We start from the raw sequence: 24,766 nt of genomic DNA, 5'->3' as shown, positions 1-24,766 counted from the left end.
GTCAATCGAGTCTGGTCTGGACAAATGTCACACTTACACTGTAGTCTTCAGTGAACACTTATTTATTTAGAAAACATGAATCTCACATGTACAACATCTGGCCACACATCCCATTATTACATTTCAAATAAAATAAGGACTGCACCTTGGAGCAGAGGAGGCTGGTGGAAGGATATAGGAGGATGGGCTCACGTTGTTTCCATTCCAGACATTGTAACGAGCCGTCCTATCGTCTCCCACCAGCCTCTTCTGCTTTGGAGTGTATATAGCCACATTCTCTAAACAGATTTCCCAGGGTCAGCAAAGGCTTAAACTGTGGAGTGATGCATGGGATTAATAATCCTAATGATTCTTAGCACCATCTTTCATTCAGAGATGAAATCCTTTGATTATCAAACCAATGAATGATTAGGTAGGAGCTTTGCTTCTGTAACAAAACGGATGAGTCAGCACTTAGACTGCTGTATTTCACCAAGGCAGAACGAGGAGTTGGAGAGACGGGAGGAACAGAGGGACTCAGACACAGTTTCTGTGCAGCAGTAATGTTTGCCCTGGAGTGAATGACCTCGGGGCTCTTGCCCCATGGCAGACATGGCAATGGTATAGAGGAGATGTGGGGCAGCGATATTGAAAGGTCATTTACAATTGAGTGGATATATGCAGCATTTACCATGAATGCAAACATTGCCTTCTGCAATAGGGATCAAACAGTATTAGATAGTCACTGTCCTGAAAATTGCCCCAAGTGTGATAATAGCCCAGACCCGGTGCATACTGTACTTTTGATGGTAACATTGAACAAGTCTTTGCCTTCACATTGATGCTTTCCTATCGAATACCTCAGGTAGTACTGCCACATTTTAAGGCGCATAAACAACTACAACGGTCATAATTTAGAACCCTGGCCTGCACATAGTATCGTCCTAATAACTAACCCTGATTGTCATAGTGCAACCAACTAAACCTCCATCCTTCCCACGAGCCCTCTATCTAGCCCCAGTCCAACCCAACACCCGTTAGAACATCCATTTTGTGGCTCTGGTCAACATCAACCCCTGATTACAGGATCATTGGGATGTCCCCCATTGAAGTTGAAGTTGAAGGTCTGATATGATGTGGGGTCATCTGATTATGACCTGTTGAGGAGGGAGAGGGGGACAGTGACAGTGCATTTATAACTGGTCTCGGTCAAATGTGTGCTGGGAAGCAGTGGGGGGTGGGTATTGGAGTGATGTTTAAAAGGAGTGGAGGAAGGGATTGGCGTGATGGTTAAAAGGAGTGGAGGAAGGGATTGGAGTGATGGTTAAAAGGAGTGGAGGAAGGGATTGGCGTGATGGTTAAAAGGAGTGGAGGAAGGGATTGGCGTGATGGTTAAAAGGAGTGGAGGAAGGGATTGGCGTGATGGTTAAAAGGAGTGGAGGAAGGGATTGGCGTGATGGTTAAAAGGAGTGGAGGAAGGGATTGGCGTGATGGTTAAAAGGAGTGGAGGAAGGGATTGGCGTGATGGTTAAAAGGAGTGGAGGAAGGGATTGGCGTGGTGGTTAAAAGGAGTGGAGGAAGGGATTGGCGTGGTGGTTAAAAGGAGTGGAGGAAGGGATTGGCGTGGTGGTTAAAAGGAGTGGAGGAAGGGATTGGAGTGGTGGTTAAAAGGAGTGGAGGAAGGGATTGGAGTGGTGGTTAAAAGGAGTAGAGGAAGGGATTGGAGTGGTGGGTAAAAGGAGTAGAGGAAGGGATTGGAGTGGTGGGTAAAAGGAGTAGAGAAGGGGATTGGAGTGGTGGGTAAAAGGAGTGGAGGAAGGGATTGGCGTGGTGGTTAAAAGGAGTGGAGGAAGGGATTGGAGTGGTGGTTAAAAGGAGTGGAGGAAGGGATTGGAGTGGTGGTTAAAAGGAGTAGAGGAAGGGATTGGAGTGGTGGGTAAAAGGAGTAGAGGAAGGGATTGGAGTGGTGGGTAAAAGGAGTAGAGAAGGGGATTGGAGTGGTGGGTAAAAGGAGTAGAGAAGGGGATTGGAGTGGTGGGTAAAAGGAGTAGAGAAGGGGATTGGAGTGGTGGGTAAAAGGAGTGGAGGAAGGGATTGGAGTGGTGGGTAAAAGGAGTGGAGGAAGGGATTGGAGTGGTGGGTAAAAGGAGTGGAGGAAGGGATTGGAGTGGTGGGTAAAAGGAGTGGAGGAAGGGATTGGAGTGGTGGGTAAAAGGAGTGGAGGAAGGGATTGGCATGATGGTTAAAAGGAGTGGAGGAAGGGATTGGAGTGGTGGGTAAAAGGAGTGGAGGAAGGGATTGGCGTGATGGTTAAAATGAGTGTTTCAGGTAGAGGAAAAGAGTAGGGCACACCAAAACATGTAATGTGTAGGAAGTTGAACGGGATAAGCAGCTGTGTTGCTTGCTCTAATTAACTTAATATCTTGTATCAAAGTCCCTGTTAAGGGTGAGAATGAAATAAAAAAAGTTCCTCAGGTTAAGACAGCTGTGCAGTCGGAGTGTGCAAAACCCATGACGGAAGGCACAGACTGGGAGCGAAGCGCTTCGGACCCACTGGTGAACCACTCACACACACACTTCAACTACAAATAGATGTGACATCGCATGAGCAGCCAGAGCCTCAGTGAACACTGAGTTTTGGAGAGGAGGACGAGAGGTCAGAGGGTACTTCACAGCCCACAGAGCCGAGAGTCAGGAGGGTCCAGGAAGAGGGATGAGAGGAGAAAAGTGTATTCCGTTGGATCATTCTGATTCGTTCAGAGTGCAACGTCTTCTGAACTCCTGGCCTCGCTCGTGCATCCACTTGTTAGACACTGGAGAAGGAAGAGGAAACCAAGTCAGGAGGACGTGACAAACAAGGACCCACTTAACTGCTGCAGCAAACCGTTAGCGGACTTGACACAACCGTATCACTGCCCTCGGGGCAGACCTGAAGTTCTCAGGGTGTAGGAAATAGGATGTAATGAGAGACAGGTCAGCTCACCCCACTTGTTGCCCACTAGGACAGGGCAGGCTGCGTGCCGTGTGCTGTAGTCACCCTCTCCACTGGCAAACAGGTTATACCAGAACACTGCACTTCCCTGAAAAGAACAGTTTACACATACACAAAGCTCTTTATTTAGCATCAACATGTCAAATAAATAAACCCCATCACTCACTTAAAAGTGAACACCACAGCTGTGTGTTTCACCTTTTTGGGCCACACTGCAGCTCCCACATCAGTAAAGACAGTGGCTCCTCCTGAAGGTACGTCACTCATCTGCAACAGAGAGCCTCGTCAAGCCATCGCATCACACCACTTTAATACGAGAGCTTTAAAAAAAAAAACTAATTGAAACCCATTTCTTTTTAAATGAAACCTTTGAAATTAGATTCACACATGGGTAAAACAGAAGACCCAAAATTGTATCCAAATCTATGAAGTAGAGCTGAAATAGTGAATTGCTTAAGTTGCATCTCTAGGGGCGCTATTTCATTTTTGGATAAAAAACGTTCCCGTTTTAAGCGCGGTATTTTGTCACGAAAAGACGCTCGACTATGCATATTCTTGACAGTTTTGGAAAGAAAACACTCCGAAGTTTCAGAATCTGCAAAGATTTTGTCTGTAAGTGCCCCAGAACTCATTCTACAGGCGAAACCAAGATGATACGTCAAACAGGAAATGAGCAGAATTTCTGAAGCTCTGTTTTCTAATGTCTCCTTATATGGCTGTGAATGCGACAGGAATAAGCTTAGACCTTCTGCCGTTTCCCCAAGATGTCGGCAGCATTGTGACGTATTTGTAGGCATATCATTGGAAGATTGGCCATAAGAGACTACATTTTCCAGGGGTCCGCCCGGTGTCCTTTGTCTAAATTTGTGCGTAATCTTCAGGTGCGGGCATTTTCTCCTGGGATTCAGGAGAGAAAGCACACTTCCACGAACGATATATCATCGAAGAGATATGTGAAAAACACCTTGAGGATTGATTCTAAACAACGTTTGCCATGTTTTCAGTCGATATTGTGGAGTTAATTTGGAAAAAAGTTCGCGTTTTGAGGACTGAATTATTATTTTTTTTTGGTAGCCAAATGTGATGTACAAAACGGAGCTATTTCTAATACACAAAGAATCTTTTTGGAAAAACTGAGCATCTGCTATCTAACTGAGAGTCTCCTCATTGAAAACATCTGAAGTTCTTCAAAGGTAAATTATTTTATTTGAAGGCTTTTATGTTTTTGTTGAAATGTTGCGTGCTGGATGCTAACGCTAAATGCTAACGCTAAATGCTAACGCTAAATGCTACACTAGCTAGCTACTTTTACACAAATGATTGTTTTCCTATGGTTGAGAAGCATATTTTGAAAATCTGAGATGACAGTGTTGTTTACAAAAGGCTAAGCTTGAGAGATGGCATATTTATTTCATTTCATTTGCGATTTTCATGAATAGTTAACGTTGTGTTATGCTAATGAGCTTGCTGATAGATTTACACAATCCTGGATACAGGGGTTTTTTCATAGCTAAACGTGACGCAGAAAACGGAGCGATTTGTCCTAAACAAATAATCTTTCAGGAAAAACTGAACATTTGCTATCTGAGAGTCTCCTCATTGAAAACATCTGAAGTTCTTCAAAGGTAAATTATTTTATTTGAATGCTTTTCTGTTTTTTTGTGTAAATGTTGCCAGCTGAATGCTAATGCTAAATGCTACGTTAGCCATCAATACTGTTACACAAATGCTTGTTTTGCAATGGTTGAGAAGCATATTTTGAAAATCTGAGATGACAGTGTTGTTAACAAAAGGCTAAGCTTGAGAGCTAGCATATTTATTTCATTTCATTTGCGATTTTCATGAATAGTTAACGTTGCGTTATGGTAATGAGCTTGAGTCTGTATTCACGATCCCGGATCCGGGATGGGGAGATCAGAAAGGTTAATACTAACGTAAATGAGCCAGGTGGCGATGCGGTTCCCGGTGCCCAGCTCCTTAAATGCATCCGGTTCATCTTTCTACAAAGACATGGAACAAACAAAGGTTCAATAACACTAACAGTGAAGTCAAGGAAAAACTCCCATCCACATATGAACCCACTAGCAACAGTTGATGCACGTGTGCCAGCCAACAACAGTCACCCACTGGCTCTCAGTCATACAGCATAAAGGTCATAATTCCCTGACCAGAATAGAAAGAGAAGCCTTGTTTACCCGTCCAAAGTCAAAGTGGGGCTCGTATTGCCCGCCCACGCCGTAATTTGCCACCTGAGGACAGATGAACAGAGGACAAACTCAGTGACAGATGCTGTGTTGTCATTAGAGACACTCATCGTCCTTTGGTAGGCTCTTCCTAAGTAGAAAACAGCAGTAAAATGGATTCATTTTGCATTCATTGCTTGCACTGAGTTTTTATAGTTGCTATAATAGGCATACTGTATAAAGGGAAAGGGTGATACCTAGTCAGTTGTACAATTGAATGCATTCAACTGAAATGTTTATATTTAACCCAACCCTTCTGAATCAGAGAGGTGCAGGGGGCTGCCTTAAACCGACATCCACGTTTTCAGCGCCCGGTGAACAGTGGGTTAACTGCCTTGCTCAAGGGTAGGACGACAGATTTGTACCTCGTCAGCTTGGGGATTCGATCCAGCAACCTTACGGTTACTGGCCCTACGCTCCTCCTACCCGCCAGTGTATATACACATCATTAGTTGCTAAACTAGATGTACTGCCAGGGTATCCCCTCCTGCCAGTGCTCCAGTCCTACTAAAGTCCCTCAGCCTCACTGATGTTCGGTTGTGTTACCTGTAGCTCCTCTGCAGTCTTGACATTCAAGCCGGTGATGTCCTCAATGCGCTGGTTTATCTTGTCCACTACTGGATCTTCGTAGGCGGTTAGCCATGCACTGTGATGAGAGACGGACAGTTTGAGTCGTAAAATACATCTTTATTTAGCATTAAAATTGCAGCCAGGCAGCTGAATAATGTTATTCTAGATTAGTGTGTCCACAGTTAACAGTTAAGATAGCAGCATGGACAGCATGTGGTAGTACTGTAGGTTAGAAGGGGTATACAGATGTAGGATCTTAATTTGATCACCCTGTTGCAGGAGAAATTTCCTGCAATGTAGGAAATGTAAAACTTGTAGTGCATTTGAGGTTTAAAAATGCGTCGGAAGACTTGACCCCTACAATTCTCGACCCCTACAATTATGATCCACATAATAATTCACATTTCCTGTTGCTGCAGAATTGTTTTCTTGCTGTAGCAAACTGGCTCAAATTAAGATTCTACGTCTGTAGAAGGAAACAGGCTGGTTGAAACAGGTGAAAGGGAACTCCATATTTATCCAGTCTCAGAGCAAAAACATTAAAAACGGACTGTTTCTCACCAAGGAAGTTGGGGCATTTATGAGGAAGAGTGACCATTTCGGAGTTAGGGTTATTAATTTAAACAAACAGACCCCAGGCCCCTTCTGTCCCTCTGTTACAGACCTTGCCGTTTGAAATGTATAAATATAGATTGAAAAGCTATGGGAGTAACAGAAGATGCTGGTAAGAGTCCAGCAGGGAGCAGAGTTGACTGGGGAGACCAAGATCCCATCCTTTCATTGGGTAAGGGCCAAGCCTCACTTCAAAACAAGTCGAGTCAGACAGGCCCACGTCTCAGGCGCTGTTTACACGCCCTCATTTAACATGAATGTGTGTGTCCTTTGTTCAATTAGCGTAGCCTGTGCATGTTATAAAGATGAATAGGAAATGACTTAAAAATGGCCTCAATCTATTCATTCTGAAGTATATATGTGCGAGTATCTTCACTGGAAGACAGGGTTGGAAGTGCTGTCATTAGAGTCCGGACAGAATGCTGGCTCACATCCTTAGATATAAATACTCCATCAGCTGCTATATAAGCTGTATGGTTACAAAAACATGTTCTGTATCGGAGTGCTTCATTAAACCATTCATCTAACAAGAAGAAAAATCTAGAGCCTAACCGAGAACCCTGATAAATAAATGCCCCTAAGATAATTCATAAACACATTGAGCAGGTTTTATGAGCTAAATGCTGAATAAATGTGGCTAATTTAGGTTAATTGGTGTAATGAAGCTGAAATCTGGGGTCAGAGGAACAGAGGAAGATCACCATGTTTCCGTTTGCTCATCAACTGCAGTTAATCTATTTCCACAAGGGGACGCTCTATAGCCACGCCACATTAAACAGGCTTGAAGGGAACAAATAGGCAGGCAGACCCCTTTCTACAAGAGGAGATTCTACCCATACACTGAAACGTGATTCTGTAAGATACACCAGAGCCTGCACCAAGATAACAGAAAAACTCCTGTTTTCAAAGAAAAAGAGCAGGAAAAACTGTGCTTGCCACTGCATGGATTGGGTTGTCATGTCGATAATGTCAATCATCTGATGGGTTGGAGAGGAGAGGAAGTGATGTCATTGCAGTAGGAGGAGAGAGGTGGAGAGGTAGGTGTATCCGTAAGTAAAGTTCTACAAAAGGGGGTGAGAGGTAGGGATGAGCAGGGCAGACAGGGCCTCATGCAGGCCCCTCTCTGTCACCTTTGACCCCTTACCTCTTGGAGACTAATGGGCTGTAGTGAGTTTCCCAGTTTGGGGGTCATGCACGGTGGCACGCCTTAGCTAGTATCCCAGACGGTTCACATTACAGTCACAGATCACAGTGAAGAGGACAGAGAGATAGAGACATCACTGAATGATCAAGCAACTGTATGAGAGACAGACTGACGCTAGGCCAGGGCATGCGGACCATCAGGTCTAAAACCATTGCAGCACACGACTTGCAACTTGTAATGGTCACAGCCAAAACTTAAATGAGACATTACCAAAGGTAGAAGATATTAAACTGGCCTGGTCGCACCCCGACTACTGTTAAGGGAGTCATAACAAGCAGGTACTGGACTCCTGTTCCTCCCTCTTGTTATGATCAAAGCAGTAGCGGGACATCTTGGCAAGAGCACGGGCCCAGAGGGACTGAATTATACCTTCAAAATCAACCTAGCTTCCAATATACCCAAAGTGTCTAGCATCTCACAAGAATGTTACTTGTTCCAGCAATATTTCCCCAAACATACAAACGGTCCATTTACAATCCGTTATAATCCCTCTACGCTTAAATCGCAGAGTTCCCGATTAGCTGTTGTGCTCTTGCCACGGTTCCTGCCCAAGCAGAAGGAGAGGATGCAGGGTGCGGAGGGGTATGGGGTACAGCGCTGTGCCCATCCCTGCCTGCTGGACTTACCTCTTGCTGATGCGATAGTGGGCGGTCTCCAGCACACCAGTAATGGGGTTGGAGATGGTGGCCCGGCGCAGCTGTGGAGCCAACAGCCAACCGGCAGAGAGGACATGGGTTACAGGGACAATCCCTGTTACACACTGACTGGCTGCTGGACCCACATACACTACGAGGCTACATTAAGTCTGTGCTGTGTGTCCCTGCTGGGCCCCCTTACCCTCTCCAAGAGCTGAACTCTAGCTTGAGTTATGGATCTCTATCATTTACATTAATACACGATTTATGCAAAAGTCTGAATTATGTGTTGATATGAAGCTATAATTCAGTTATGACCACTCGATTCAGTTATGACCACTCGATTCAGTTATGACCACTCGATTCAGTTATGACCATTAGAGGTGATGTTCATTGCCGAGTCAAAACTCACCTCTAGATCTAACGGAGCTATCAAATACTACTGTATGTGCCAAACAAATGGGATGTTGCTCTTATCCAGCTAGTTTGTAACAAACAAATACACACACAGGAACACAGTCAGGTCCTCATGCAGGGTGGGCATCCCCAGTCTTCTTATGGCAGCATGCATCTTAGACACATTCTAATGTCTACCACACCTAGAGTTGCATCATTTCCCCCCAAAATGATCCTTATTATAATTAATTATAATTCTGGAAAACCACACGCCAGACCCCGTCTTCCCCCGGAGGTTGAACTTTGAACTCACCCTGGGTTTGGCCAGCTCTTTAACCTTCTCGATCTCGCTATTGGAGAGGATGTCGTGGTAACGGATGATGCGTGGGCGGTCCCACTCGTCCTCCTGCTTGACGGGACCCAGCACGTACAGGGGGTGGTGGTTGTTGTCAGAGTAACGACAGAACATACGACTCTGGCGACGAGGAGTCTGAAAGATGGAAGAGAGGGATACAGATCATACATGATCACAGAGGGCCACCCGAACTCCCCCCACACACTCTAAAATAACATATTTTTGGGCTTAGTGGAGGTCAATTTACAGTGCTTAAATGTATTCAAATAAAGTATTTCAAGAGGACTAGGACTTAAAATACATAGCCATTAGAAGCTGTGCATGCAGAGTGTGTGTGTTAGCCAGTGGAGGCTGGTGAGGGGAGGACAGTTCATAGTAATGGCTGGAAAGGATTGAATGGAATCAAACAAATGGAAACCATGCGTTTGATACCTTTCAATGTATTCCATTCCAGCCAGTACTACGAGTCTGTCCTCCGATTTAAAAGTGCCACCAGCCACTGGTTAGTACAGTTCAGTGGAGGCTGCTGAGCAGAAGACAGCTCATAATAATGGCTGGAACAAAGCAAACGGAATGGCATCAAACACATGGAAACCAAGCGTTTGATGGATTTGATACCATTCCACTAATTCCGTTCCAGCCATTATCATGCGACGGTCCTCCCCAATTAAGGTTCCGCCAACCTCCTGTGGTACAGTTAGTGGCTCTCACCATCTTGATGCCTTCGCCGCGACACAGCTGTTCATATTTCCTCCTCTCAGGCAGGTAGTCTGCAGGTCTGCCCTTCTTGTCAGATGCCTCTCTCTTCTCCCTCTCTCTCTTCTCCTTCTCCTTCTGGCCCTCCTCCGCCTCCACCTTGTTCTGCTTGGCCAGCTGGTACTCAAAGTATTTCAGGTTGCCGTTGGCTCGCTGGTGGGCAGAGTCTGAGAAACACAACAGACTCGGTTAGGACAGAAGATGAGTCTACTCAGTATTGACCTGTGCAGTACAATCAAGACATGAAAAACAAATATCGTACACATACTTGGGTGACAGTACTTAAAAATGTATTTCAGTAATCTGACTAGGTGGGACTGGTGAAAGCCAAAGGGAGGTAACCCCGCTTTCAGTTATAGATTCAGACAACGTATCAATTTCAGAAGTATTCAGACAGGCCCTTGGCCTTACATAATGTACAAGTACTACAACAGTCTCCACTCACCCAATTTGAGTAGTCTCTTGGTGTAGTCCAATGCTCTCTCTAGCTCCCCCTGCTGGTAGATGGAGTAGCTGAGGTAGTCCAGGATGGTCACCATGTCCACGGTGGACTCCTCTCCCCTGTCCAGCTGTTTCAGGGCCTGCTCCATCCACAGCTCTGTGTGGTAGTAGTCGGCATCAGAGTAGGCGATCTTCCCCAGCTCAAAGCAGTCCTCCGCTGTCATAGGGCTCATAGCGACATCCTTATTGGTTCCTGTGTGTAGATGTTAACATGTGCAGAGTGACACACACATCTCCATCTCAGCAGCATGTGCATGCAGTTCACTTATATGGCATTTCAAGCATCCATGTGGACTAAATGGGGTGCTCCACTGCATGTGGTGAGCACGGTGCACGATTTCCCCCTCTAACAGTAGGAGCAGCCATCACTGAAGCTCTAACAGAACCTCTGCCGGCAACACGTCCTCTGCTAACCCAGTCCTGGTATGAAGCTCCCACCGCATGCCCTAAGCCCCTAGCCAGCCTCTCCCTGCCTGGCCCTCACTAGGCAGTTCCCCCGTGGAGATGGTGAGCGTGTCTAGCCAGTAGATGCCCTAAGCCCCTAGCCTCTACGTCCCAGCCCCACTCACCAGGAAGCTCTCCTGAGGATATGGTGTGCGTGTCCAGCCGGTAGGTGTCCTGAAGCCTCATCAGGGCCTTGGCTGCCCCCGTCTGGTCGTCATCATTGGGGAAGTACTGTCTCTGGATGGTCAGGTTAGAGATGAACCCTGGAGTATGGGAAGGAAAGATGGTTAGGAACCTTAATTCTACCATCTTCACACAGGGTGGTATAGATGCTAGGAGAACAAATGGTATGACGTCATTGTTTTAGCACTAGCCACTGAGTTTGTAAAACTACGGCGCACTACATGGTTATATGTGCCAATAAATCAGCACAATCTACTCTGAAGCTAAAAATGGGATTGTGTGTACTCTGCTAATGAACATACATACAAAACAATAAACATTGGAGAGCAATGTACAATACGGTGAACTTCGCAAAACGAGGAATGTGGTAAGTGATTGGAGGCCGTCATCTATGTGAGCCTCTGTTATTTCACTCATCTCTGTAGAAAACAGACCCTGTTACATCACTTCAGTGATTGCTTAAAATGCAACATGACTGATTATATTGTTTTTATTTTATTAAGTTGTCAAATTAGCACTTAGCAATAATTGAATCTGTATGTGGTAACGTAGCATTTATAGTCATTAGAATAGAGGCGTGTGAGTAGCCCTGACCATCAGACATGTCCTTGAGAACCAGGCTCTCCAGCTCTCCCCACTCTGTGTTGAGCCTCTTCATCAGCTTGAAGGCGTTGACCGGGTGGCCCAGGAAGCCTTCTGGGTCCTGAGTGGCTGTGGCCGACAACACATCCAGCTTCTCAGCCCACCTGGACACACCACGGAGAGAAAAGGCATTCAATATAGGCTACTCCTCTTGACCTGCACTGTTGAAAGTTAAGAATTTCACTGTACCCTGTGAATCATGTGACTAATAAAGAAAGAAAAAAACAAGTGACTCAGAAGCAAACGGTGAATCATTTTCATATGCACGTTTACATATGACATGCAACTTCATATATGAACTCATGTACACCCCCCCCCCCCCCCCCCCCCCCCGGAAGGCAAAAGAAAAAACAGTTATATCATGTCCTGCACTTGACACACCCTGTTGGTTTATTGTGCCATCTTCATAGCCAGAGAAACTAGGTCTCTGGTTAGCCAGGCCCATTGTAAGCTAGAGACATGGCAATATGACACCCTCTAAAGACATGTTACAGATACAGGTAGTGTTGTGAAGCAGGATATGTACACCACAGGAGGCTGGTGAGGGGAGGACAGCTCAGGGTAATGGCCGGGATGGAGCAAATGGAACGGCATCAAACACCTGGAAACCATGTGTTTGATGTATTTGATACCATTCCACTGATTCCGCTCCAGCCATTACCACGAGCCCATCCTCCCCAATTAAGGTGCCACCAACCTCCTGTGATGTACATTCCTCTCTTTGACAGTCTTTATAGCATGGTGCCTTGTGGGAGAGAGCAACGTGACCAAGAAAGAGAGTAGCTATCTGGGTATTGGGGCTCTCACTTTATAACCTGCCAGAGCCTGTGACTGTGGGAGAAAGATGGAGAGATATAAAAGAGACTGCCTATGCACCGGGGCTCTCCTCTCACTTTATAACCTGCCAGAGCCTGTGGGAGAAAGATGGAGAGATATAAAAGAGACTGCCTATGCACCGGGGCTCTCTTCTCAATTTATAACCTGCCAGAGCCTGTGACTGTGGGAGAAAGATGGAGAGATATAAAAGAGACTGCCTATGCACCAGGGCTCTCCTCTCACTTTATAACCTGCCAGAGCCTGTGACTGTGGGAGAAAGATGGAGAGATATAAAAGAGACTGCCTATGCACCGGGGCTCTCCTCTCACTTTTTGACCTGCTCTAGTTTGTCCTCCTCAGCTCTGATGTAATCCTTCAGAGAGGTGACCAGGTCCTTCTCTGTGTACAGCAGATCGGTCATCTGACCTAGTGAACACAGTGAAACACAGGGGTCAAAAGTTGTACTAGTTCTTCTATGCGTTGAACATGTTGACATGTTAGTAATGTTTATGTCGGTGATAAACAACGATTTTCATAAGGAGCAATGCCGTTCAAGCCAATGTTTGTGACCAAGACAGGCTGGAAGCGATGAAACTACTGAATAAAGGGATCAACAGAGAGATGTTCATGAAAGGAGAGGACATTTAACCTACCGATGGAAGTGAAGAAATCTTTGTCAGCAGAGGATGTGTAGAATAGACAGGTCAACAACACACAACAGACTCCCCTCAACTCCATCTTTACACTGCCGCACAGGGGTCTGTAAAACGAGGTAGATGAGTTGTTAGCCCGTTACATATCATATTAATACCTGTGAGATGTAAGGGCACTTGGACACACTATCCACTGATGATCTCATGACAGGAATCTTCAGAAATACATATTTGTATGAAACTAACAGCACCAATTAAAATACTTTTGCGAGTCTCGGCATGCTAAGTGGCTGAGCGGAAGCTTGTAAAGATGTGTTAACCACGCTGGGGATACGGCTTTGCCAGACTTGCCTTCAGAACCCACCAAGTGAATATACAGCCACTGCCAGCTCACGCACCCTGCATGACCCTTTTCACTGCGCCTTCGTTCTTTACACAACTACTACTGTGTCAGCCATGCTGCTGCTAAAAAAAATATATAAAAAATAAACTTAATAGACTCAAAGCAGGGATTTTAAATTCCTTTGTCTATAAAAAAACATGTTTTAACTACATATCTAGCTAACAGGTAAGTACTCCGTTTGACCAGAGGGCATTTGAGGCTTTAGGATGACAGAGTACAAGCCGGACAGTGAGAGCAGCAGCTGCATCCCAAGGAGAGCAAGGAGCAGAGGGGGCGGAGGCCGAGGTGGAAGGGAAAGGCTTGATTTCCCTTTTGGGTCGCGCGAGTATTTACGACGGGCAATCAAATACCCGGGAGAGTACACAAGTTCACACAAACGGCTGGCAGTAGGTGCTGTAAATAAATAGGCCAATGAGCTTCATTTCCTTTTATGATGGTCTGGATTTGATTTTGGATAGGTAGGTACCCTTGAAACAGATGTGCAACAGGTGAACAGAGGCCCAGGGCAGATGACCTATCACCCAACCCTATCTAGGTAATTGGAAAGTAGTTCTTTCATCAAAAGGTCAGGAATGTGTGAGATGTGACCCAACAAGACTACAAAGAGCTATTAGATTAAGAAAACTGGTGAGGACATGCAGAGGTGATGCATCTGTGTCTGTTATTACTGTTCACTAAAATAAAGTGTAATTGTTATATAATACATTTAAAATTCAATGGAGAGTATGGACGTCCCAAGGCTCCCAGACAGCAAGGACCCTACAATTGTGGAGAGGTTCAAACCAGTGAGTATAATTCAGGGAGAAAAGACTGCCACGTACATGCCCCTCCCCCCATCGCAGGGATTTTTGGGACCACCATCAAAATAGATTCCCTAGCCTTGGAGTAAACCATACTGCCAAAAACTAGAGTTGACTGCAAATGTATGTTTTAACAAATGTTTTATGGGCTTGCAGATATGTTTCTGAACGTTCAAATTAGGCAATTATCTACTCTTGAAATGCCGACACTCTCGGCGTTGCAACATGTGAAGAAATCTTTGTCAGCGGAGGATGTGCGACATGTGTGCAACAATGTATCAACCAATTGTTTCCAGCAACATGTTATTGTCACACGTAGCAAGCAAATAAATACTAAGGAGATTTAAAAAATAAAAATAAAAAACTCCGCGCATAGCTACATTTTACTGCAGCTGCGACACAAAACTTTCTGTTTTATACCTTAACACATTTTGTTCCTACTGTACAGCAGGCCAAATATCAGCTGCGATAAAATAAAAATAACTAAAATCTATTGTTCAATTTACAACAACGATGTGACTGGCAATTTTACAATGTAAAATAGCGGTAACATCAAGGTGTTATTTCAGAGAGGGACGCAGCAGACCAAAACGAATGGTCATAGTGACTAACGTTCCTCTAATACTTCAGTGAGCAATATCATGCAATAATTTAGAGAATCAATTACATATTTCGGTACCTTATTCGGCTCAGCACTGCTTTCGGAAGAGGGTTAAAATCCCCACGTCGAATGCCACCGCTGTTTTCTCAAAATCCTCGGTATTTTGAACTGGGCTGCGGTTAACTGGTAGGTTTATGTACCGGTTTCCATTTTCTCTTTATTGCCATTATACAGGATGGTGAATGTCGCCACCTGGCGGTTGGATTTAAACAGTGAGTGAAATACAGTTGTGCTGTGTAAATCTGTGCCCTGGTTTTAATATCTATGGTAAATTCACTCAAAACTACTCCAGTCAGTCTTTCAATAAAACAGCATGTTAAAAAAAAACAAAAGAGGGAAAAGAAATAACATTTTTAAGGCTAGTTGTTTTCATTTGTTTTTAAATGTTGTTTAAAAAAAAAATGTACATATATTTTTTTGTTGTTTTTAATAGAATTTGTTTTGTTTTTCATCCACGAAATGTCACCATTAATTAATAGTTAGCTAATAATTGCATGATAATATATGTAATTGGATGGTTACTAATATCATTATTCATTTATACAGTCTACTGGTTAGGACTCTTATTTTGAAGGAAGAAAGAAAAGCGTTCTACAGCAGTAGAAGATCCACAGGGTCGTCGCTAGTCAACACAGCCACAAAGTCGTATGACCTATTTCTACAATTTCTCTTATTAAAATCTGATTTTAAGCCTAAACTTAACCACAAGGCTAACATTATGTCTAGCCCTAATCTTAAATTAAGACCAAAAATTAATTCGTTTTTATGATTTTTGATCGATCGGCCTGAGGCTAATTTTCAGTTTGTGGCTGTGCTATTTAGTAGAAACCGATCCACAGAAGGGAAAAAAAAGCGTAACGCGGAAGTGCTTCATTGGTGGTGTAACATCATAAACGAGCCGTGCTTTCATCGAAGTTGCCAGCTATTTAGTCGTCTGGTCGCCAGATATGCTTTCTAAAACTATTAGTTGATGTAAGGTATGAATTGTAGCGTTTTAACTGACGTTTCCATCCATTGACCCAAGAATGGACGGGCCGCCTGTATGCTAGCTAACATGCTAACGTTAGCTAGCATTTCCTTGAGAGTCGATAGGATTGTTTGAGATATTTTTGCACGGTTACCGACTGGCATAGACAAACCAACAGTGTGACTGAAATAACCGTTTCTGCCCAGCATTTGTTCATAACGTCACTGTGCTGTAGAAGAGGAATCTGTTTTGTATTTTACTAGTCCATTTGGCTAGATAGGCATTACGTTTAGGGAAAGCGGTCATCATCATGGCCAGTATTGACGTGAGTACAAGCAAAGATGGACCTGTCAACGGGCACACGTCATGGGCTTGCAAATCACAGGAGCGCCAACTCTCTGACATCCTTCTCCCAGTACAGTCAAGTATCAACACTGACATCAGTCAGATCGACAGAGACACACCAAACGGGTAAGACACCTTGTTTATCATCTTCTCCACTGCCACACATTCCCATACCGCAGTGACCTCGTCAACCTTTAAATGACCACACATAAACGGTTTATGCATGCCGTAACTCATTGAAACGTTCCAGGAAGCCCCAGACGGTCATAGTTAGCAATCTAGACTAACTTCCACTCTCTAGAATAGTTACAGCACCGATATTAAAATCCTTGATTTTCTTAATAAAAATACTGCTACCCTTTGACATTTTGATCACTCTCTTGTTTGTCCTCAGGTGTGTTCCAGTGCTCCTGGAGCAGGTTGAGCAGGGGTCTCCGTGTGTCATCACCCTGTGCTGTGCACCCCACTGCCCTGCCCTCATCACCAGCCTGCTGGTGACCAGCGAGGCCCGCACAATTGAGGTCTACTCCCAGGCTGGGGACTACTGTGGCACCAGTCGCGGGGAAAGAGACCCCAACACACAGCCTGACAGGTGTGTGTATTATATACACAGGAACACAGGAGTGATGGTTGCTGATAATGGGCCTATGTAGATATTCCATTATAAATCAGTCGTTTGCAGCTCCAATAGTCATTCACAACATTAACAATGTCTACACTGTATTTCTGATCAATTTGATATTTTAAAGGACAAAACATGTTGCCTTTCAAAAACAAGGACATTTCTAAGTGGCATCAAACTTTTGAATGGCAGTGTGTATATATGTAGGGAATATGTAAATAATAGCCCGTGTGTAGAATAATACCAAATACGAAAAGGAGAGTATTACTTATTTCTACCTTTTTTGTGTACCTATACATGATACATCACCATGAAGAGACTGACATTCATATCCAAAATTATGCACTTCTGTGTAGTACAAATCAGGGACCCATGATGAAGTTCTATTACTGCAATACTGTAGTTCAATAACCCACTTTTTTTTTTTTTTTTAAATGTTAAGTTAAGCTGTCATGTCATAGCTGACACACCATTCTTTCTGCATACATTTTTTAAACTTTAATCCAGAGCAGATATTTACGCTTTTGGGAAGCGTGGTCACCTAAAAAAACGACAGATTTGACAGAAATTCTGTTACCAAACTTTGCATCTGCACAGTTTGTCCAGTAAATGTTGTTGTTTTTGTATAAACATTTCTGAGTAAATTATTAAAAGCATTCCTTGTGCATGGAGTTGTATGGTTTAACTTAGAAATTCATGTTTTTTTGTTTGGCATACATTTTAAAGCGAAAAATGGATACAGTATGATACTTGGGTGTAATGTGGTACGTCCTTATTAAAAATATATATATTTTTGCTTTTCAGTGCAGAGAGAGGACCCTTCTACAGGAAACACTTAATATTGGAGTCCCCCGCCGCATCATGTGAGGTGAAGGTATGCATGTCGACCACAGCTTTCAAATCAACAGTAGTTTCTGTTACTACTTCAGTCCCGTTCCTGTTTATTCTCTACTAGCACATAGCAATGGCTCTGGGAACATGAAATCCATTGACTCATCCCCTTTACCTGTCTAGTTAGGGTTATTATGGGTGGTGCCCTTTCTTGGGCTAACCTCTGTGTTTTCTCAGCTGCTGTCTCTTGGTGGGCGAGGGAGCGTAGCTGTGGCTCGGGTCGTGATGGGCCTACAGACACTGACACCTGTGGACTGCTCTCTGAGCCTGGGGCCCAGCATCGACATGCTCCGTGTGCAGTCCATGGTGGAGGAGATGGGCGCCAGCCTCTCACCGGGGGCCCAGAGCCTCATGAACATGGTCCAGTTTCAGCAGAAGGTGGGTTCTCCGCTGACGTCAATGCACCACAGTCACCAATACCAGTCAATAGAAGCCTCAGTGGAAAATGACGCAGTCTGAAATGACACAGAAGACACTGGCTCGTATTGTATTGTATTGTTCATTCTTCTACCCACCAAGATGGCTGTCAGATAGCGAGAAGCTCAAGACTAGTGAACAGAGAACACCGAAGACAATCGCTGTATTGTATGGTAAATCGAGCTCTTTGGTATTTTTTTTCCAGAACAAAGCTGACTCACTGAGTGGGTTTCTGCCCCTCCTCGTGAGCAGTGGGGCTCTCTCTGCTCTTGCTAGAGTAACTAACGGACCCTCTTCAGCTCCAGCTGACATTCAACACCCCTCAGTCAACACTAGCCTCCAGCCAGACGAGATGTCTGACTCTGCCTCCTCAGATCCATGGCCCCAGTCTCGTGCAGCCTGCGATACTCACACCGGCCTGGCAGACATGATGTCACCCTTTCTTAACGGCCAGCCAGGAGGACGGAGGCCATGCATCAGCCCAGACTTGCTCCCTATGCTGCAAAGTGTGTGTGGGCAGGTGACGCAGCTCCGCATCGAGGATGCCTCAAAGACATCCAACGGCCCGCGGTGAGTATGATGACTGGTGGTGGGTCTAACTACAATGTAAAACTCCCTCTGAACGTTTACATGGTGTGGTTGGAGTAGAATGGCGTCCAGATGTTGTGGTTAGGAGTCAAGTGGATGGGGTATGTTAGGGCTGACCATGTCTGTCTGGGTTTGGTAATGGTTCTGGCGGCATTGTCGTGTGTCTGTTTATGTTCCAGGAAATGTTTGTGTCTGTATGACCGTAAAGGTCTTGTTGTCAGGGAAAACTCCCGGTCCAGTGAAACCTGTGAGGATAGCGATATGTTCAAGGGCAATGTTAACATGGGAGGGCGACAGCACCAAAGGGAGGTACTTTAATTCTTCTGAAAACCTATTCTGCAGGCAGGAGCATGCATGCTGCAGAGGGCTGGAGCAGGTCCTGGAGAGATGTCTGGGCGAGATGGAGAGGAGGCTGATGGAACACATGGACCAGCGACTGGATGCCATGCAGCTGCGCCTGGAAACGGCCTTACTGCAGACCCTGGCCCTTCCCCTTAACCACCTCAAGACCACAGCACCCACGCCTGACCAGCCTCAGGCCCTGCACTAACTCCATCCCAACTCCGGCCTCTACCCAAGCCACAGCCCCTGCCACATCCCCTACCTTATCCCCAGCCCCCACTGACTTTAGCCCATTGCATTGGCTCCAGCCCCTACCTTATCCCCAGCCCTAGCCCCCACTGACTCCAGCCCCTACCTTATCCCCTGCCCCATGCACAGCCCCTACACTGGCTGCGACCAATAACCCACACCCAATAACCTGAACCCAATCACCCAACTCCCCAGAGACAAGCTGCTTATTTTACTGTAGTTTTACCACTTGTGCATGTTTGTAAAATAATGTCTAACTGTTGTAAATTTGACTCTCTTTCATATTCTGTGTATTAACAGACTGGTTTAAATAACTGCACTGTATGATCAAGAGTGAAAATAAATATATTTATACTGTAACAAAACTACAGAATATGTTTATTTTATGTGCAAGGGTAAAAAATAGTTTTTTTTAAAAATCTAACAAAACCTGCTCTCCAGTCCACACCTGCTAAACATATTCATTCCTCTAATGTAAAACATGAAATGTTTATGTTGGTAAAGGAGAAGCACTAGGTGGAGCCGTTGGTTTCGTGTCTTTGGTAGGACTCCATTACTACATTACAGAGGGCTCCATTGCTGCATCCTTGAACAGGTCAACACACCCCGGGCTGATCTTTCCGGGAAAAGCTCAGCTGACTAAATATTTTAAGGATTATGTGAAACATGAATTTACCAGAATGATGTGCTGGATGTTTGGCGTGGATTACCGTACCAGCTAAATCAATAAATAGCTATGTCAGAAAACAATAATCCTTTGTATAAATCATGATCATGCATCAAACTGGATGGAAACAGTTGAATCCCACTGGGCACAGACACAGTAAAACATTTAGTGGGAGAGACACCATGTGACGTCTGCCACTGCCTGCTTTAACAACCCTGGATGATGTCTCTGTTGTCCTCACTCCTGATCAGTCTGCACTCATCCATTGGGCCAGATTACAGAGTGGGCCAGTGTTTTCCTCCAGGATCTGTAGACTAGACATGTATACTTCAGACCGCTTCGAACTACAGAGCCGTAGGTCAGTGCTGGTTGACTGGACCTGGCAAGGCAAAAGTAGGGCAAAGCTTCCTGTGAGCAAAGGGCAGGTCCTAGTACGCTCACCAAGAAAAGCATGTAGAGTGGTACCAACTGTATCAACACTATCCAACTGCTGCTGCTGCTACTCTGCATGGCAATGAAGGGAACTAATCAAAACCTGTTGTATTAGGATCTTTATGAAGTGTAAAGTAGTGGGAAAAAATCAACACAGCATTTCAGTACTGTAGCCTACTATGTCTTGTGTGCTCTTGGAAATGAATACTCTGTAACATACAGATTAGGGCCTGTATGTCACTGAGTTGGAGTGTTTCTCTATAGGATCAGTTTTGCCTTTTAGATGTGTGACCATGTTGCGGCATTGACAGGTGGGACCTGATCCTAGGTCAGTACTCTGAGAGGCTTTATGAATACAAGCCCAGAGCAATCAATATTTTAATGATTTGAATGCAACAGTGAAAGAATGGCCTCCGGCCTGTCGGTAAGAAACCCTTCTCAGATCGACATAATTCAGATTTATTGTACTGTTAGTTTTAATATTGCAGATAGATTGTATTGTTAGTTAGCACAACAGTATTCTCATTTGGCCCCAAGCCCGACACTGATATTAACCTGGATGGATGAGTCATCCAGTAAACTAGTCTCTATTATTAAAACACGCTCATCACATCCTCAACGTTCATCTACACTGTAACTGTAGCCTTTCAGGGGGTAGTCTACATCCCCACTAACACATGGGACTTACATTGACATCAGATCACATAGTCTGACTAATGGGACATTTACACTATTTCTAGAAACCTTGAGCTATCCTTTACAGTACATTAATCAAACATTTAATCAACGAGGCCTCTGTAACTGATGTCACACGGTGTGTACGTCCCAAATTGCACCCTGTTCCCTATGTCCCAAATTGCACCCTGTTCCCTATATCGTGCACTACTTTTGACCATATCCCTAAGGGCCCTGGTCAAAAGCAGTGCACACTTCATAGGGAATGGGGTGCCATTTGGGACACTTGAAAGGTAAGGGTGAGGTCGTGTTTTCTATCTAGGATTCGAGCCCAAAGAACATGTAACGGAAAGGATACTGTCTAATTATTACATATTACGCAACGGGTGGGTCTAATCCTGAATGCTGACTGGTTGAAACTGCCTTCCAGACGGTGTCTATTCCACAAGTTAACGTAATGGATCCTTCTCTATATATAAATCACCTCCTACTGTGGCTAATTCACATGACACTTAATGTCGCACCTTAAGCAGTTCGCTGAGGATATATGGATGACCATAATAAAATGTAAGAGATGACCAATGGCTTGAGAGTTGACCTAATTCTGTCTGTGTCTTTCCTTTACTGCAAATCAAATCAAATGTTATCGGTCGCGTACACAGATTTGCAGATGTCATCCCAGGTGCAGCTAAATGCTTGTGTATTTTTAGCTTCAACAGTGCAGTAATACCTAGCAATACAAATACAATACACACATAATCCAGAAAAATGTAGAAATGAAGAAATATCCGAACGAGCAATGTCAGAGACAGAAATATATACAGTATACACACTGAGTGTACAAAACATGAGGAACATCTTCATAATATTGAGTTGCACCCGCCCTTTTGTCCCCAGAACAGCCTCAAATTGTCAGGGCATGGACTCTACAAGGTGTTGAATGCGTTCCACAAGGATGCTGGCCCATATTGACTCCAATGCTTCCCACAGTTGTGTCAAATTGGCTGGATGTCCTTTGGGTGGTGGACCATTCTTAATACACACTGGAAACTGTTGAGTGTGAAAAACCCAGCAGTGTTGCAGTTCTTCACACACGCAAACCAGTGTGCCTGGCACCTACTACCAAACCCCGTTGAAAGGCACTTAAATATTTTGTCTTGCCCATTCATCCTCTGAATGGCAAACGTACACAATAACCTGTCTCCGCCCGTTAATTTACACTGATTGAAATGGATTTAACAAGTGACATCAATAAGGGATCCAAGCTCAAAAAAATAAAGGGAACACTTAAACAACACAATGTAACTCCAAGTCAATCACACTTCTGTGAAATCAAACTGTCCACTTAGGAAGCAACACTGATTGACAATACATTTCACATGCTGTTGTGCAAATGGAATAGACAACAGGTGGAAATTATAGGCAATTAGCAAGACACCCCCAATAAAGGAGTGGTTCTGCAGGTGGTGACCACAGACCACTTCTCAGTTCCTATGCTTCCTGGCTGATGTTTTGGTCACTTTGAATGCTGGCGGTTATTTCACTCTAGTGGTAGCATGAGACGGAGTCTACAACCCACACAAGTGGCTCAGGTAGTGCAGCTCATCCAGGATGGCACATCAATGCGAGCTGTGGCAAGAACGTTTGCTGTGTCTGTCAGTGTAGTGTCCAGAGCATGGAGGCGCTACCAGGAGACAGGCCAGTACATCAGGAGACGTGGAGGAGGCCGTAGGAGGGCAACAACCCAGCAGCAGGACCGCAACCTCCGCATTTGTGCAAGGAGAAGCAGGAGGAGCACTGCCAGAGCCCTGCAAAATGACCTCCAGCAGGCCACAAATGTGCATGTGTCTGCATAAATGGTCAGAAACAGACTCCATGAGGGTGGTATGAGGGCCCGACGTCCACAGGTGGGGGTTGTGCTTACAGCCCAACACCGTGCAGGACGTTTGGCATTTGCCAGAGAACACCAAGATTGGCAAATTCGCCACTGGCGCCCTGTGCTCTTCACAGATGAAAGCAGGTTCACACTGAGCACATGTGACAGACGTGACAGAGTCTGGAGACACCGTGGAGAACATTCTGCTGCCTGCAACATCCTCCAGCATGACCGGTTTGGCGGTGGGTCAGTCATGGTGTGGGGTGGCATTTCTTTGGGGGGCCGTACAGCCCTCCATGTGCTCGCCAGAGGTAGCCTGACTGCCATTAGGTACCGAGATGAGATCCTCAGACCCCTTGTGAGACCATATGCTGGTGCGGTTGGCCCTGGGTTCCTCCTAATGCAAGACAATGCTAGACCTCATGTGGCTGGAGTGTGTCAGCAGTTCCTGCAAGAGGAAGGCATTGATGCTATGGACTGGCCCGTCCGTCCCCCAGACCTGAATCCAATTGAGCACATCTGGGACATCATGTCTCGCTCCATCCACCAACGTTGCACCACAGATTGTCCAGGAGCTGGCGGATGCTTTAGTCCAGGTCTGGGAGGAGATCCCTCAGGAGACCATCCGCCACCTCATCAGGAGCATGCCCAGGCGTTGTAGGGAGGTCATACAGGCACGTGGAGGCCACACACACTACTGAGCCTCATTTAGACTTGTTTTAAGAATATTACATCAAAGTTGGATCAGCCTGTAGTGTGACTCCAAATCCAGACCTCCATGGGTTGATACATTTGATTTCCATTGATAATTTTTGTGTGATTTTGTGGTCAGCACATTCAACTATGTAAAGAAAAAAGTATTTAATAAGAATATTTCATTCATTCAGATCTAGGATGTGTTATTTTAGTGTTCCCTTTATTTTTTTGAGCAGTGTATATAAACACCTACTCATTCAAGGGTTTTTCTTTATTTTTACTATTTTCAACATCGCAGAATAATAGTGAAGACATCATAACTATGAAATAACGCATATGGAATCATGTAGTAACCCAAAAAGTTTTAAACAAATTAAAATAGATTTTATATTTGATATTATTCAAATAGCCACCCTTTGCCTTGATGACAGCTTTGCACACTCTTGGCATTCTCTCCACCAGCTTCCCCTGGAATGCTTTTCCAACAGTCTTGAAGGAGTTCCCACAATATATATATATATATATATATATATATATATATATATATATACACCTGCAAGTTCCTGGACATTCCTGGGGAGAATGGCCCTAGCCCTCCGATCCAACAGGTCCCAGATGTGCTCAATGGGATTGAGATCCGGGCTCTTCGCTGGCCATGGCAGAACACTAACATTCCTGCCTTGCAGGAAATCACGTACAGAATGAGCAGTATGGCTGATGGTAGTGTCATGCTCGAGGGTCATGTCAGGATGAGCCTGCAGGAAGGGTACCGCATGAGGGAGGAGGATGTCTTCCCTGTAATGCACAGCGTTGAGATTGCCTGCAATGACAACAAGCTCTGATATGCTGTGACACACCGCCCCAGACCATGACAGACCCTCCACCTCCAAATCAATCCCGCTCCAGAGTACAGGCCTCAGTGTAACGCTCATTCCTTCGACGATAAATGCAAATCCGACCATCACCCCTGGTGAGACAAGACCGCGACTCGTCAGTGAAGAGCACTTTTTTTCCAGTCCTGTCTGGGTCAGAGACGATGGGTTTGTGCCCATAGGTGACGTTGTTGCTGGTGATGTCTGGTGAGGACCTGCCTTACAACAGGCCTATGAAGCCCCCAGTCAAGCCTCTCTCAGCCTATTGCAGACAGTCTGAGC

At 44.9% G+C, this 24,766-nt stretch overlaps 2 protein-coding genes across 2 annotated transcripts; one reads left to right on the top strand and one right to left on the bottom strand.

Moving 5' to 3' along the window:
- Window positions 1–46: 46 nt before the first annotated feature.
- LOC110491425 (prolyl 4-hydroxylase subunit alpha-1) lies at window positions 47–15,013 on the bottom strand. Its single transcript, XM_036946283.2, has 15 exons — window positions 14,864–15,013; window positions 12,982–13,088; window positions 12,658–12,754; window positions 11,465–11,616; window positions 10,813–10,950; window positions 10,188–10,436; window positions 9,698–9,909; window positions 8,945–9,121; window positions 8,227–8,297; window positions 5,761–5,860; window positions 5,167–5,220; window positions 4,906–4,971; window positions 3,170–3,238; window positions 2,963–3,059; window positions 47–2,792 (listed from the first exon to the last, which is right to left on the bottom strand). The coding sequence occupies exons 2-15, from the start codon at window positions 13,064–13,066 to the stop codon at window positions 2,722–2,724; spliced, it is 1,638 nt and encodes a 545-aa protein (XP_036802178.1). The 5' UTR covers window positions 13,067–13,088; window positions 14,864–15,013; the 3' UTR covers window positions 47–2,721.
- On the top strand, window positions 14,986–19,631 carry c16h10orf88 (chromosome 16 C10orf88 homolog). Its single transcript, XM_021564853.3, has 6 exons — window positions 14,986–16,283; window positions 16,552–16,749; window positions 17,584–17,653; window positions 17,848–18,048; window positions 18,293–18,657; window positions 19,018–19,631. Exons 1-6 carry the CDS (start codon window positions 16,123–16,125, stop codon window positions 19,223–19,225), a joined length of 1,203 nt encoding a protein of 400 aa, XP_021420528.1. The 5' UTR covers window positions 14,986–16,122; the 3' UTR covers window positions 19,226–19,631.
- Window positions 19,632–24,766: the final 5,135 nt, after the last annotated feature.

Source organism: Oncorhynchus mykiss, chromosome 16 (genome assembly GCF_057628025.1).
Source record: "Oncorhynchus mykiss isolate SJ-2025 chromosome 16, ASM5762802v1, whole genome shotgun sequence".
In the NCBI taxonomy this organism is placed as follows: domain Eukaryota; kingdom Metazoa; phylum Chordata; class Actinopteri; order Salmoniformes; family Salmonidae; genus Oncorhynchus; species Oncorhynchus mykiss.
Note: the sequence above shows the minus strand (reverse complement) of the source record. Positions and strands in the feature narration are given on the sequence as shown.